The sequence below is a fragment of the Delphinus delphis genome, chromosome 14 (genome assembly GCF_949987515.2).
Source record: "Delphinus delphis chromosome 14, mDelDel1.2, whole genome shotgun sequence".
Lineage (NCBI taxonomy): Eukaryota > Metazoa > Chordata > Mammalia > Artiodactyla > Delphinidae > Delphinus > Delphinus delphis.
In genome coordinates, this window is record NC_082696.1 from 30,276,689 (window position 1) to 30,292,042 (window position 15,354).

General features: G+C 39.9%; 1 protein-coding gene across 1 annotated transcript in view; it reads left to right on the forward strand.

Moving 5' to 3' along the window:
- The window catches only part of MOXD1 (monooxygenase DBH like 1), an 82,571-nt gene that overhangs the window by 48,537 nt on the left and 18,680 nt on the right, over window positions 1-15,354 (forward strand). Inside the window, exons 5-7 of the mRNA XM_060030528.2 lie at window positions 12,463-12,642; window positions 13,284-13,386; window positions 14,850-15,016. Coding sequence (XP_059886511.2) covers window positions 12,463-12,642; window positions 13,284-13,386; window positions 14,850-15,016 — 450 coding nt within the window. The remainder of the gene's footprint in view (window positions 1-12,462; window positions 12,643-13,283; window positions 13,387-14,849; window positions 15,017-15,354) is intronic.

Here is a 15,354-nt window from a genome sequence, read left to right on the forward strand (position 1 = left end):
CTAGAATCTAAATGCAAGTTTACCTAAAACTTCAATTCATTGTTTAAAAACAGCTCACACTTACAAGTAAGTTAGAAATTGCATGTCAGAGAATAACTAGCAATAACTAGTCTTGATGTTCTGTTTTCTTAATTAAAGCACAGAAATAATAAAGACTTTGAAGAAGTCTGCTCCATGTAATGAATTGTCAACAAGTGGTAAGACAATGAGTTGCTACTCCAAGTAGGGAGAAAAAAACTCACGTATGAAATTATGGCATCCAATAAGGAAAAAATGATAGATGTGCTAAGTTATACAGAACTGAGTAGAGTTTTCAACCTCTTACTATGCATTATTATGTGCTAGACACATTTTCTTTTACTTTTTTTTTTAACATCTTTATTGGGGTATAATTGCTTTACAATGGTGTGTTAGTTTCTGCTTTATAACAAAGTGAATCAGTTATACATATACATATGTTCCCATATCTCTTCCCTCTTGCGTGTCCCTCCCTCCCACCCTCCCTATCCCACCCCTCTAGGTGATCACAGACCACCTAGCTGATCTCCCTGTGCTATGCGGCTGCTTCCCACTAGCTATCTATTTTACGTTTGATAGTGTATATATGTCCATGCCACTCTGTCACTTTGTCACAGCTTACCCTTCCCCCTCCCCATATCCTCAAGTCCATGCTCTAGTAGGTCTGTGTCTTTATTCTCATCTTACCCCTAGGTACTTCATGACCTTTTTTTTTTTTCTTAGATTCCATCTATATGGGTTAGCATATGGTATTTGTTTTTCTCTTTCTGACTTACTTCACTCTGTATGACAGTCTCTAGGTCCATCCACCTCACTGCAAATAACTCAATTTTGTTTCTTTTATGGCTGAGTAATATTCCATTGTATATATGTGCCACATCTTCTTTATCCATGCATCTGTTGATGGACACTTAGGTTGCTTCCATGTCCTGGCTATTGTAAATAGTGCTGCAATGACCATTTTGGTACATGACTCTTTTTGAATTCTGGTTTTCTCAGGGTATATGCCCAGTAGTGGGATTGCTGGGTCGTACGGTAGTTCTCTTTGTAGTTTTTTAAGGAACCTCCATACTGTTCTCCATAGTGGCTGTATCAATTTACATTCCCACCAACAGTGCAAGAGTGTTCCTTTTCTCCACACCCTCTCCAGCATTTATTGTTTCTAGACATTGGCTTCTAAACCAAGTCTTTGGCTTCAAGCTACCACAGAGTATTGCCTCCCAAAAGAAGTTCAGAGAAACAAGGCAAATGTGAGCCAAAATAATCAGAGAAGGAATCCAGGGAAAACAAAAAAGCTGGGCTTTCAAGAATGAGTAAGACTTTAGCAAGCAAAGTTGAGTAAGGGGAATGTATTGGGTGGAGAAAACAGTGCTAATGAAATCATGGAGGTAAGAACGAACATGATGCATAAAGACAAGTGATTCTTAGGGATGGAAATTCATGCATATAGGGCTCTGTAACTAACACGCAGCCAATGACAGAGCGCCCCGGATGTCAGAGAAAGAAGTGTGGACTCGATCAGCTACCAGATGGCTGGTATGGAGCTGTTGGATATTATTCAGATTTACAAAGTGCAAAGTGGTAACCTGTGAAGATGGTTTGGCTGGGATATGGAGTGTGGTCCAGAAAGCAAGCTCCTAAACATTTAAGAAGATGAGTATGTGGCTATCGGTATAATTCAGGTAGGATGTGTAGGAGGTGTAGAGTGGGATGAATGCTGTGACTGGAAAGTAGCTTGAAGGATATTTTGAAGAGGAGAAATATGAAATAGGATGAGCCGTATTGCTTTGGCATATTCTAAATAGTCAGTGTTCTCATGAAAAAAAATCGGCTTTCAAATGTGTTATAGAACCAGAGACTCAGCCATTAGCTAATATTTGGGGAACTCTTTTTTTTTTTTTTTCAGAAGTCTTAATTAACAAACTTCTAACTTTATCCAGATTTGGGTGCTTATCTCAGTTTGCATTGTTTGTCTAAAGAGAGGGAAGAAACAAATGAAGGGTAACTGAAGAAAATAATTGTCATTGATAATTACTGTCGGCATCAAACCCATTTTTATTTCAACTGAGCATTGCTTGCATTTATTTCAGGCAAATCTGTTAGTCTGGTGGTTTGTGATGTTTCAAGAGCTGCAGCTTCATTTTGAGTTTGACCTTTACCATTGTGTTGTCTTCATGCTTAGGCTGTTTTCCCTCATGGTGGGGAAATGGCAGCCTCAATTCCTGATGTAACACTTTCTCTTTCACATCTTGAGGAAGGGAGAGGACAGCTCTTCTGTCAGCCACCATGGAAAAGTCTCTGTGATTTGACCAATTTAAGTTCATGTCAAGGATAGGATCACATAAATGGGTTTAGGCCACTCAGGGGAAGTAGGAATCATTCTTAGCCCAATGGTGTAGTTAAGCAGTTCAGGATTCTGGTAGGAAAATCAGTGCTGGAAGGCAACCAAAAATGATCATTCTCTGGCCTTTGCTTCTCTACCGTTCTAGAATATGAGCCATATGACTGTCAGATTCATGTACGATGCATCTTTGTTTCCCCCCTTGGCACCTAACAAAGAGCAAACACTAGAGTAGATATAGGTGTATGTGTGGGGGGTTTTGTTGTTTTTTTTTTTGTTTTTTAGTTGATTAGTTGAGTGCGTGAATGGAGGGCATTTAAGAGAAAAGATTTTCAGAGCAAAATGATAAGGAACATTTATATTCAAAATTATACATCAACACACATAAGTGTCAATGTAGCTAAGTTTCTTTTGGAGAAAGGAGGGTGGTCGTAATTCAGAAAAAGACCTCTGTCAAGAAAATACGGCTCAGTCTTATGTCTACAAATTTGAAACTCAAATCCTAAATAAATTGACAAGGCACATATAAATTTGTATTTCATATGATGACATATTTTGCAATAAAACATTTGACCATGGTGATATTTTTTGATTGAATATTTATAACATAAAGCCTTAAAATTTGATTTTGAAATACTGGCGTTTGTGAATAAATTATTTGCATAGTTTTGCTTGTTATCTATGTGGGCACAGTGTTAAAAATGTATTTAAAAACCCAGAACCCAATTTATAATAATACATCACTTTTTGAGCACCTACAAGGTGTCTGTTGCTTTATATGTACCAGCCATTTGATTCTCAAGTAATCTTGTGAGTAACTCTCATTATCACTGATTTTCTGATAAAGAAACTGAGATAGAGAAACAGAGCAACGAGGAAACAGATAGAAAGTCACGTAATTATCAATTCCTTTTTTTGTGGTGGGAATAATTAAAATCTAGTCTTTAACAAGTTTGATGCAATTATATTACGGTGTATAAATGTATCAAATCAGCATGTTGTACACCTTAAATTTACACAATGTTATATGTCAAATATATTTCAAGGAAAATAAATAAATATGAAAGTAATGGAGCAAGATTCAAACCCAAGAAAATGTGGTCCAAAAATGCTCTTCCATTATGCTACTTGCTTTAGGTTGGGTTCCCAGATTCAGTCCTTTAAGACAAGGTTTTATGTACAAGGATTGATTAAGGAAGTACCAGGAGAAAACAGTAGGGGGCAGAGTAAGGCTAGGGAAAGGGAAGAAGCCAAGCAAGTGTGTGACTGCCTTGTAGTTCCAGGTTTAATTTAATCCCATTGTCTTAGCCCGTTTGGTCTCCTCTAACAGAATACCATAGACTAGGTGGCTTCTAAACAACAGAAGTTTATTTCTCACAGTTCTGGAGGCTGGGAAGGCCAAGATCAAGGTGCTGGCAGCTTTGCTATCTGACGAGAACCTTTTCCTCAGAGATAGCTGTCTTTTCACTGTGACCTCACATGGAAGAAGGGGCAAGGGAGCTCTCTGGGGTCTCTTATAAGGGCACTAATCCCATTCATGAGGATCTGCCCTCATGACCTGATCACCTCCCAAAGGTCTCACATGTAATACCATCAGCTTGGGGGTTAGGATTTTAATATATCCATCTGGGGGGGCAGGGGCACCAATACTCAGTCCATAGCACCCATGAAGAATATAAAGTGTGTTTAGAGTTGTCCTATTTAACACAAGATTACCAGACATTCATATTCTCTTACCTTTCACCTTCCCTAGAGAAAGGTACATTTTCTGGTATTTCTTGCTGTTTGCAAAGTGAATCCAGAATCATGCCTCTGGTGCCTAGAAATTAGGCACCAGAACCTGGGTGATGGGTACACAGTAAAGGCTACAGGGAACTGAAGTGATCTTGGTGGAGTAGACGCTGCCCCATCTACTACCCTGCCAGTAAAGAGGCCAGTACATCAGTGTGGTGGTTAGGAACACGGACTCCCAGTCCAGGCCGCCGGAGGTCAAACCAGGGCTCTGACACTTGGGCAAGTTTCTTAACTTATATGTGTTTTACTTTCCATTTCTATAAAATGTGTGTGAAAATTCTATTACCTAAGCTCATCAGGTTGTTTTGAGGATTAATGAATGTAATATTTATGTTTATATGTCTAGTCTGTATATAGACTAGAGCCTTAGAGCCTGATGGAAAGTAAGAACTAGTGTGATGGGACTTGCTCAAGGTCATGTCGCACAGCCGGTTAGTGGCACAGCAGGAAGTGAACTTGGTCTCCAAACCTCCAGGTCATTCCACTACTCCTTGCTGGCCATATAGGTGTTAATTTAAATTTTCTTAGAGTAGGTAGGTGATCTCTAGCTTATTAAATATCTCAGTTAACCAAAAATTAATATATAAATATAGGGCCAGAAGCTATCTTAGAGTTCATGAATAGTCTATTAAAAATTCAAAAAACAGTACATACACTGAGCATGCTGTTATGAACTTTCTTAAAGGTAAGTTTCTGTTTTTTGTTTTTTTTTAATATGCTTGAAGTGTTTGGCAAAAGTACCTCATTCATTCACATGCAGAAATTAATGACTGTAAATCATAATGTTTTACCTTTCTCAAGGGTATTTGCATGTTCACCAAGTAAAACAGCCTTAGTACTAAGTGCCTATGTGGAATTTCAGAAATCAATAAGCAAGGGAGAGAGACATTTATGTGTGTTAGAGGGGGTGATTTTTTCCCCCATATTGCCTATTAAGGGCATTTTATTGAAGTAACTTTGTTATTAACTTACCCAGATCCAGTTAAGAATAATAATTAAGATAAAAGAGTAAAACAAAAGCAAAGCATTTTTATATGGCAAGTTTCCTAAGAGAAAAAAAGATATTTTCAGATAGCACATACATAAATGCACACACATATTGATAAGTTGATGATATATAGTTGTGTGATTATTAATCAGGGCTCTTGGTTGCAAGTAACAGAAACCCAACTTGAACTAGCTTAGGAAATAGAAAGGAATGTACTGATTCATGAAATAAGAGGAAAGGTTGAATAAGTAAGCCACAGAATGGCAGAGATGCAGCTGGTCTCAGGAACAGCCTAAGTTAGGCATTCAAAGACTGTCTTGGCTTTGGCACTTTTCTGTGTGCTGACTTTATTGTATCTCACCACATGCTGGCTTCTTCCACAATCCACAATCTCCACAATCTTCCACAATTTCCACCTTCTAGAGATTATCTAGATCTAGAGATCTAGATAATTACATAATAAATGACCAGTGGGTTCTTTTTCATAGTTTGAAAATCCCCAGAAAGGATGGATGCATTGGGCACCCATCCCTGGATTGGTCAGTTGTGGCTGCACGGGCATGGTCATGCGTGAAGATGGTAGTTCCTAGGAGAATTCAGGATTGCAGTACGGAGTGAACTATTTCCCAGCGATCTCCTTTCCCTCGGTTTTTCCCTTTTCTTCATTTCTTTTAGTCATCTCCATCTGATTTGAACATGATTTCCTGGGCTTTAGCTGCCAAGTCCATTCAAGCTGTGACCTCTTGATACTATATCAATAAGTCGGGTTTTGCTTTGAACCCTGAACTTTTTCAGAGTGGATTACCTGTGGGACAGTGATATCTTTCTCTTGCTCAATTTGGGTGCCTCTTAAAAGTCAGATATATTGTCATTCTCAAAGAGTTCTCCCCATCAGGGATGAAGATAAAGAGGGAGAAAGGGAGAGAGGGAAGCAAATAGTCACATGACCTTATAATCATCTATCTATACTACTAGTTCTGGCTGAAATGTTCTCATAGGCTGCATCACTTTACGAGCCAGGTGCCCTTTGGATAACCTTTGTCAGAGCTGGTTTACCTGCTATTACATGGACAGCAACCTGTGCTTCAGGTGCGTATGTAAAGAGGGATGCCAGGAACAAGAACGGGCAGGAAGAAAAGTGGTGATGGGGATTTACAAAATTTCCAGCTCATTACAGATTCCACCCATCACCTCTTTCCTTTTGTTTTAATTTTTAATTTATTAGACTGCAAGTTGGTTTTGGAGAGCTATGTTCCACTCATGTTCCATCAAGTCACATCTTAAATGGGTAGACTTGGAAGAATAAGTATAGGAAAATTGCTCATAAGAGCTCTAATCACCTCCTGTTTTTCTCACTGAGCTCAGTATACTTAGACCAGTCAAGAAGGGCATTTTAACCCCCTCATTTTACCCGCCAAAAATAAAAACAAAAGTAAGATAACACATATATTTAGTTATAGATAATTAATCTTATTTGTTTTTACTTTTTACACTTTTTATTTTGAAATAATATCAGACTTACAAAAAGAGTTGTAAAAATAGTAGAGTTCCCTAAATGCTAGCATCTTACATTTACTTAGTTTGATTATCATAACCAGGAAATTACCCTTGATACAATATTATTAACTAATCTACAGATCTATTCAAATAAGAGGAAACAATGTATATTTGTGATAAGTTCACATCACAAACAAATGCAGAGCCAACCATGGCCTAGGTACAGGTGTAAAAATCTGAGAATTGTTAGTTTTTTATTTAAAAAAATTGAGATGGGGGGCTGTATTAGATTCCTAGAGCTTCCATAATAAATGACCACAAGCTGGGTAACTTGAAACAGCAGAAATTGATTCTCTCAGAGCTCTGGCAGCCGGAAGTCCAAAATCAAGGTGTTGACCGGGCCATGCTTTCTCAGAAGGCTCTAAGGGAGAAACCTTCCTTGGCCTTTCCAGCTTCTGCTGCTTTCTGGGGTTACTTGGCTTGTGGCAACTTGACTTCAGTCTCTGCCTCTGTCTTCACGTGGCCATCTCCGTGTGTGTGTGTGTGTGTGTGTGTGTGTGTGTGTGTGTGTGTGTGTGTGTGTGTGTGTGTGTGTGTGAGAGAGTCTGAATCTCCTTCTCCTCTCTCTTCTATTAAGAACTAGTCATTGGATTTAGGACCCATCCTAAGCCAGTGGAAACTCATCTTAACTAATTCCATCTGCAAAGACCCCATTTCCAAACAAGGTTACATTCTGAGGTTCCAGGTGGACATGAATTTTGGAGGAACATTGCTCAACCCAGTGTAGGGGAATTAAGCAAAAAATAGGTTTCTTTCTGCAAGTGTTAGTACTAAGGTAATTGATATTTGAAAGTTGAGAAAACATGATTACATTCAGGCTACCTTTTTTTAAAAAATAAATATATTTATTTTATTTATTTATTTTGGCTGTGTTGGGTCTTCGTTGCTGTGCACCGGCTCTCTCTAGTTGTGGCGAGCAGGGGCTACTCTTTGTTGTGGTGTGCGGGCTTCTTATTGCAGTGGTTTCTCTCGTTGCGGAGCACGGGCTCTAGGCACGTGGGCTTCAGATGTTGTGACATGTGGGCTCCAGTAGTTGTGGCACGTGGGCTCAGTAGTTGTGGCTCACGGGCTCTACAGCGCAGGCTCGGTAGTTGTGGCGCACAGGCTTTGTTTCTCCTTGGCATCAGGTTACCTTTTAAAGGTAGCACTCACTGGACTTGTTGATCGACTGCATCTCTGGGAGATGGTGAGGGAAGTAGGATGCAGCATAAGTCACTGGAGTTGAGATGGTCGGGAAGTTAGGAGGCATTGCATTCGATGACTCAGCCTCCTTAATGTTGGCTTCATGAAAAAGGGAGTAGCCACTTCATTTCCATTCAATAAGTAGTTATTAAGCAGTCTGGGTGTTGCAGGGACTTTGCTTTGACCTGACTAAAGAGGTCAAGAAAAGATGGGGTCATGAGAAACAGTATAAATATCTGGGGCTTTTCAATGTCTAGGTCATTTTACCATCGATGTTAATTTTCATCTTTGTCTTGCCTATGCTTAGCAGCTTTTATTTCTTCTTCTTCTCTTTTTTACTGCTAAGTCCTCTCAAGAGTATCCCAAAGTTCCAGTTTCTTGAACTAACTGGAGGGGTTGTTTTACCTGCTAAAATCCTTCAGGTTGAAGACTTCCCTCTCTTTTTCATCTGCGTTTTTGCTCTCCGGCTGTGTTTTAGTTTGCACCCATGCTAACAGATAACCCGCGGCTGCCAGGCCATCCTTCCCTGGCTTCTGTTGCATACGAAGGTGGGCGTACCGGCCTATCATCTGCTCTAGGTCTGTAAATTCCAGCTATGTGCAAGAACACAGCAATCAGTCACACAGTTTAATATGTCATGAGGTGGGTGTCATTGCCACCCACTTCCATAGGCACTTTTAAAAAATATTTCTTTTTATTTATTTCTTCTGCTGGCATATAGCCAACTAAAAGCAAAATTCAATTAAATGTTCATTACAGTCTCAGGAATGCCAGTTTATTTATATTTGTGTACTTTATCTTGCCATGACCTTCTGTGACAATTTCTATCATTGTAATACTTTTCTGAATAGAGGCAACTTTTGGCATTCCCATTTTGATTGTGATAATAATGTGACACCTATGAAGTAGTAATCAAAATAGGAAATCCTTTGTAAGTGCTGCCCCTTATAGCACTGATAGACAAATAAGCCTTACAGCCTTATTTGTCTCCGAAATATTTAAATACAAAAGTATAGCACTCCACCGTTGTTTCAAACAAGGCAGTGATGCCAAAGGAAAATTCTTTCCTGTGGACTGTTACCAAGAGCACGAGAAAGAGTAGTGTTGATGTTTGCATTCAGCCAACAAGCAGTGTGAGTCATGGACCCCTGGTGCACCTCACTCTCCTTCCTCAGATGTACTCACTGGTCTCTGCCTCACCCTTACCTGGGAGAAAAGAAGGATATCACCACAGGGGATAAAACTAAGTGCTGTGACTGCTTCAGGTGTTCGTGGAACAGGTTGCGGCAGCAGAAGATAACGTGCAGCCGTCACTTGGTGGTTGGTAGCCATGCACTGGCGTCACTAGGCTCTTAAGCACGACAGGAAGCTTTGTGGGAAATTCTCTCCTGTGCTGGGCACCATAAGCCAATGGCCCTGTCCCGCTCTCATCAAGGAGCTCACGTTCCCTGGAACTTGGACCCTGCACTGTCGGGTTATTCACATCTGTGGGGATATTCTTGGTGTCTCACTTAATTATCCCCCATGGTCAACTTAAAATTCTCTATCAAGAAATTCTCCTCTTTTCAGGAGTTTGCTGACTCGTATTTTTCCTCCGTCCGTGGCCTCTTCATTCAGTAGTTATCCTTACCTGTCATCCTCAGGCACTTTTCTTCCTTTGTCTCTTTCATCTCACAGTAGAAAAAAAATTCTTTTTTTCCAAGGGCTTCACTTCTTCCAGGGCTTCCTATATTTTCTTATGATCAGTACCTAGGTTTGCCTGCAGTAAGTTTCCTTCTTGTTTTATGAGTGTATTTTTCTTAGGAAATCCTCATTTTCTAGGCTGTACTGTCCATTTGTAACCTGGGGCTTGGATTGCAATTTAATTCTCCTTAAAGCCTTCACTGAGTTTTGAGGAGAGACCTTGTTATTTGCGAGAGCACAGTTAAAGGTCACAGTCTGTCTTCTCTCCCTAGAGGCTAAGGGTACTTGGACTGGGTGGCAAGGGCAGGAGACTCCCCAGGCATGACGCTCTCTCCCAGTCTGGCACTCTCTCCCCAGGCGTGACGCTCTCTCCCAGTCTGGCACTGCTCCCCTGATGGCAGTATGGCATGGGGATTCTCATAGTGGCTCTGAAAGCACCTCCTGGCATTGACATCTGCCTGACAGCTGTCGGCAACTTGCCTTACGTGAAACCCTTCATCCGCCCGCTCACTGGGAGCAACCTCCAAGGTCACTGGTGCATCTCCAACGCATCTTCCTTCAACAACGTGTTGCAGCAGAAGAGTACTGACCTTGGGGTCTGACCGGCCTAGTTTCAAATCCCCATCCACCACTTCCTAGCCATGGTACTTTGAACTTGCTGCCTAAACCTCTGAGTCTTAGTTTTCTCGTCTGTAAAATGGAGACAATAACATTTACCTTGTAGATTTGTTATAAATAGTAAATGAAATATGTGAAATGACTCAATAGTGGCTGGTAGTTAGTAGGTGCTAAATAAAAGACAGACGTTACTGTTATTGTTCCTAGAATGCATTGTTAGCATGGCAACTTGGTGTTGGCTTCAGCACTTCCTTTGTACATACAAAAGGCACTTGTTCTTAAAGAGTTTTTTTTTAAGAAGTTTGTTTGAAACTCCTCTAAGACAGGCACCACCCAGCCTCACATACTCTGCCCCCCCCCCTTAGCGCCCTCTTGCTGTGCCATTATGAAGGCCTCTAGTTTATGTAGCTGCCTTGGCATCAGCCAACCCTCATTTGCCCTAAGGGCTCCTATCCAGGACCTACCTTGTAGAGCTCGGTACAACCTACAGGTTCTGCCTGAACTCAGAAGGCACATAGCAAAAATCTCACATGTGCCTGAATATTTTACTATGGACATATTAGCAGTTTCCTGTCCCCCTTGGAGTACTGAGGTGCCCAAATAAGTACTCGCAAAAAAGCTCAAACTAAATGTGCAAACTACAATCTCGTAGAAATCCTGGGCTGTCCTTCTGTGTACTTGTTATATATTACGCAATCATGCCTGAACAGTAACTGTCATTTTCAAGCAAAATAGAAAATAGTTTCTGTCTTCAGGGCACACGATCCTCTAGAGATGAGGCGAGTGCAAACACAACCACGTGCAGCGTCATTTTCTGTGAATGTGGTGTTAAAAATGTACGTGTGGGTTAGGTGTGGCAGGACTCTGCAACACAAAAGAAAAGCTGGATTTAAAAACTTGAACCGTTCAGATCTCTACTCACTGCCTACTGCTTCTCTCTTTGGCTGCTGAGGTTTTCATATATATATATAAACATATATGTATATAAATATATATATATATATAAACATATATAGAGAGACATATATATACATATGTATAAACATATATATATAAACATATATATATATATGTAAACACATATATATAAAGAAAACTAGAAAATCAAAATGGAGAGACTTAGGAGAAAATAGCTGAAAACACTTCACCTTTATGACTGTCTAAAGCAAGGATTTTAAAATGAATTTTTTGCATTTGAGTAGTTAGGGCTAAAAGCACAAATGTGGATGAGCTCTAAGACAGCTAAACTCTTGGAAATTTAGGAACACACCAGGCCTTCTTTGGCAGATGAACAGAAGGTTCAAAGAACCCTGTAACTAATGACAACACCTATAGCCCAGCTAAGCTAAGTACAGGGCTCGTCCACTTCCTCTGGATATAAGGCTCTTTGGGTTGTTAGAATGTGCTTTTAGCTCATTCTGGGTTCCTGGACAATGTTCTGAAGGGACTTACAGAAGGGACAATGGAAGGAGCATAGTCACCTAAATCACGCTTTCAGGACCAACTTTACCACTCATTCTATTTTCACCAGTTTTCGTCTTCTAATTTGAGCAGTGTCACAGGAGTGCATCGCTACAGTGACTTTTTCTCTCCTAAGTTCTAATGGTAACATTCTTGTTAGCATTTGATTTTAATCACTAAAATAAAAATATCCTTTATTGAGCCCTCCTTTGTGCCTAGCACTATGCTCTGTACCATATAGATAGATGGTAGATGCTAGAAAGATAGATAGATAGGTGATACACGATCTATTACTGCCAGTAGGGGTGGGTAAAGATAAGGTGGTAGAGAGGCGGTAGAGAGGGAGACTGAAGGCGTTTATGCCTGTGTGATTTTTTTTTTTCTATGTGAAAGAGAGACAGAGAGACAGAGACAGAGAGATGGAGAGAGAGACAGAGAGAGACAGAGAGTGGCCAGGGCAAAGTAAAACCTGGAAGAGAGCAAGCAAGTTTTGAAACAGCTGCTATGCAGAATGTTAAGGGAAACAACAGTGAGTTAAAACAGCAAACAACAGATTAGTAAAGTCCTAGGATTCTTGGAGGAGTAAATGGTTATCGCATCTTTGCTGTTGCCATTGTCTTTGCCACTGCCATCACTGTCAGCACCATCATCATCATCACTGTCATCGTCTCCAGAACAAATTATGCTGCAGCCACATAACCATTACGTAGATGAGAAAACGATTCCTTTGAAAAACTGATAATCATTTATGCTCATTTCATGCTTATCGTAGGGTGTTTTGGGGTGTTTTTATTCATTGCATTCACCTGTGCTTGCTTAGGTTAAGCCCGTGATACAGAGAGGCCACGAGAGTCTGGTCCATCACATCCTGCTCTATCAGTGCAGCAGCAACTTCAGCGACAGCGTCCTGGACCACGGCCACGAGTGCTACCACCCTAACATGCCCGATGCCTTCCTCACGTGCGAGACTGTCATTTTTGCGTGGGCCATTGGTGGAGAGGTGGGCCAATGATCACTGAGACGTAACGAAGTTAATTGATCATTTTTCCCCCTACGAGTCTAACACTTACATGTAAAACTCTATATACTTTTTTTTTAATGTATTTATTTATTTTTGGCTGTGCTGGGTCTTCATTGCTGTGCGTGGGCTTTCTCTGGTTGCTGCGAGCAGGGAGCTACTCTTCATTGCGGTTCACGGGCTTTCTCATTGCGGTGGCTTCTCTTGTCGTGGAGCATGGGCTCTAAGTGCCTGGGCTTCATTAGTTGTGGCATATGGGCTCAGTAGTTGTGGCTCACGGGCTCTAGAGCGCAGGCTCAGTAGTTGTGGTGCACGGGCTTAGTTGCTCTGTGGCATGTGGGATCTTCCCGGACCAGGGCTCGAACCCGTGTCCACTGCATTAGCAGGCGGATTCTTAACCACTGCGCCACCAGGGAGGCCCTATATGGTATTTTTGATATGAGGGTGGTTTATTTTTCTTTCCATAGGAAGTAATTCTTTCCTTAAGCCATTTTATTTGATCAACTATAGATGAATGGAGTTGAAAAACGTTGAAATATCGTTGAGAATGGCTGGATTTTGGGTGGAACAGAGCTCTGAGGGACTTTCACAGGACAGTATGTCATGGAATTTTGCTTGTTTAGGGTTTTTCCTATCCACCTCATGTTGGATTATCCCTCGGTACTCCGTTAGACCCTCATTATGTGCTCCTGGAAGTCCATTACGACAATCCAACATATAAGGAAGGTGAGTGTATTTTTTATACATTCTACCTATGATTTTAAAAGTTTTGTAACTTTTTAACAGAGTTAAACAGACTTAAAATAAAATAGCATCCAGTGGTAGAAAGAATTAACCTATACATTTGTCATCCAATTAGGATACTTTTATTAGAATGAAAAAGGGCACTATTAGTAGTTACACTGGGACAACAGTCATTAACCAGCGATGAACCAGGCAAATGGGCGCATGTGATCACTAATTTTAAAAAGCAATTTGCATATTACTTACCAGGAAGTAGAATAATAGACTTTTCCCTTTATGATGTAAATTAGTCCCAAATACATGGTGCTTACAAAATGTTTTCTTTCTAAAAGCATATTTAAAAAACTATCATTCATCACACTAGAAAACATTAAGCATTTTGTTGTGTGATAGGCAAACCATAAATATACTCAAAAATATTTATGCAGCGACACTGTGTAATACGATGTCGAAATGAAGAGAGGGAAGTATCTACACCTGAATTTACTATGTAATATTCCAAAGCCAAAAAATTGAAGGATTTAATATGAAATTATCAACAGAAGAAACTTAAAGTTATTATTTTACACTGATTCGTGCAATTTTTCAGCAAATACTGAGCACCAGTGATGTGCTGGATCTGTGTTTAACAACATAATGTCCCCACCCTCATGGACATTATAGTGTAGGGGAAAAGAGAAACAATAAAATAATCACAACAATTAATACAAAATTATATATATGTTAATTGATCAAAGGTCAGTTCGGTAGTCACAGGTAGGTAAGTCACCACTGCAGAGAAGAAGCAATTAATTTTATAGTGGAATGGATTTATGAAGTGTTGGGGCTCATACCGTCTGTCCTTATGATAACTTATGTCACAGAAAGAGATGTGTCTTATTCATCTTTCCTCCCCACTGTGCCTGTTGTTGTGCTGTTCACATGATAGATTCTTAATAACTGTTTGTTGATGGAACGACTGATGAATTATTAAAAGACTGGTAATAAACTATAAAGAAAGTTAACCATTAATACTTTTCTCCATCACCAGGTGGTTTCTAGACCAAGGGGTTTTCACCTCTATGTAAATGTTACTGAACTTCACCTGAAAACAATATAAAATGAAACTCCTGTTGAGTTATTCTATATTCTAATGAATGACTTTAGAATTTTCGTTCTGTCTTCATGTTAAGTAATTGTGGAATATATCAGCTAGTCAACACAAGTGTGTCTCCTGTGGTATGCTGTGTAAGTCAAGAATGGTTGCAGACCATATGGCGACTCGTCTTTTAATACCTCTTTGTGAAGCTGAATGTTGCCATCCATTAATCTTTGCTTGTACTCCTTTCCCTTGTGAGATTTTTAAGAAAAGCCAATGAACCCATTTCAACTGAATCTGGAAAACTTTTTCTTTTTTAAGAACTTAAACTCACTTTTAATTATTCTTGTTTAAACGCTCGTTCCAGGCTTATTAGATAATTCTGGATTGAGGTTATTTCACACGACAGATATAAGGAAATACGACGCTGGGGTGATTGAGGCTGGCCTCTGGGTAAGCCTCTTCCACACAATCCCTCCAGGCCTGCCTGATTTCCGGTCTGAGGGTCACTGCACCCTGGAATGCCTGGAAGAGGTATGCTATGTCTGAGTCTATGAGCTGCTGTTTCCAGATTAATCTATGCTCTTAGAAACTATGTTTGGAAAATTCCAAGTTAGTTTATTATTAATCTTTTTCTTGTTGTCATGCTGTAAAACAATTATTTACAATTTTAGCAAGACCTTTATTGCTTTTTTAAATCTTGAAGACTACAGGTGTAGAATTCTAAAGACAGGAATAATTTTCAGGGTGTTTTCCTTCCTTTCCCCTCCTTTGATTGTTTCATAGTGGATACTTCACTTTCTCTTTTACAATTTTGACCTTTGTTTGTGTAGTCCCCTTTTCCTTTCTCAACTTTATCTTTTATCCATATT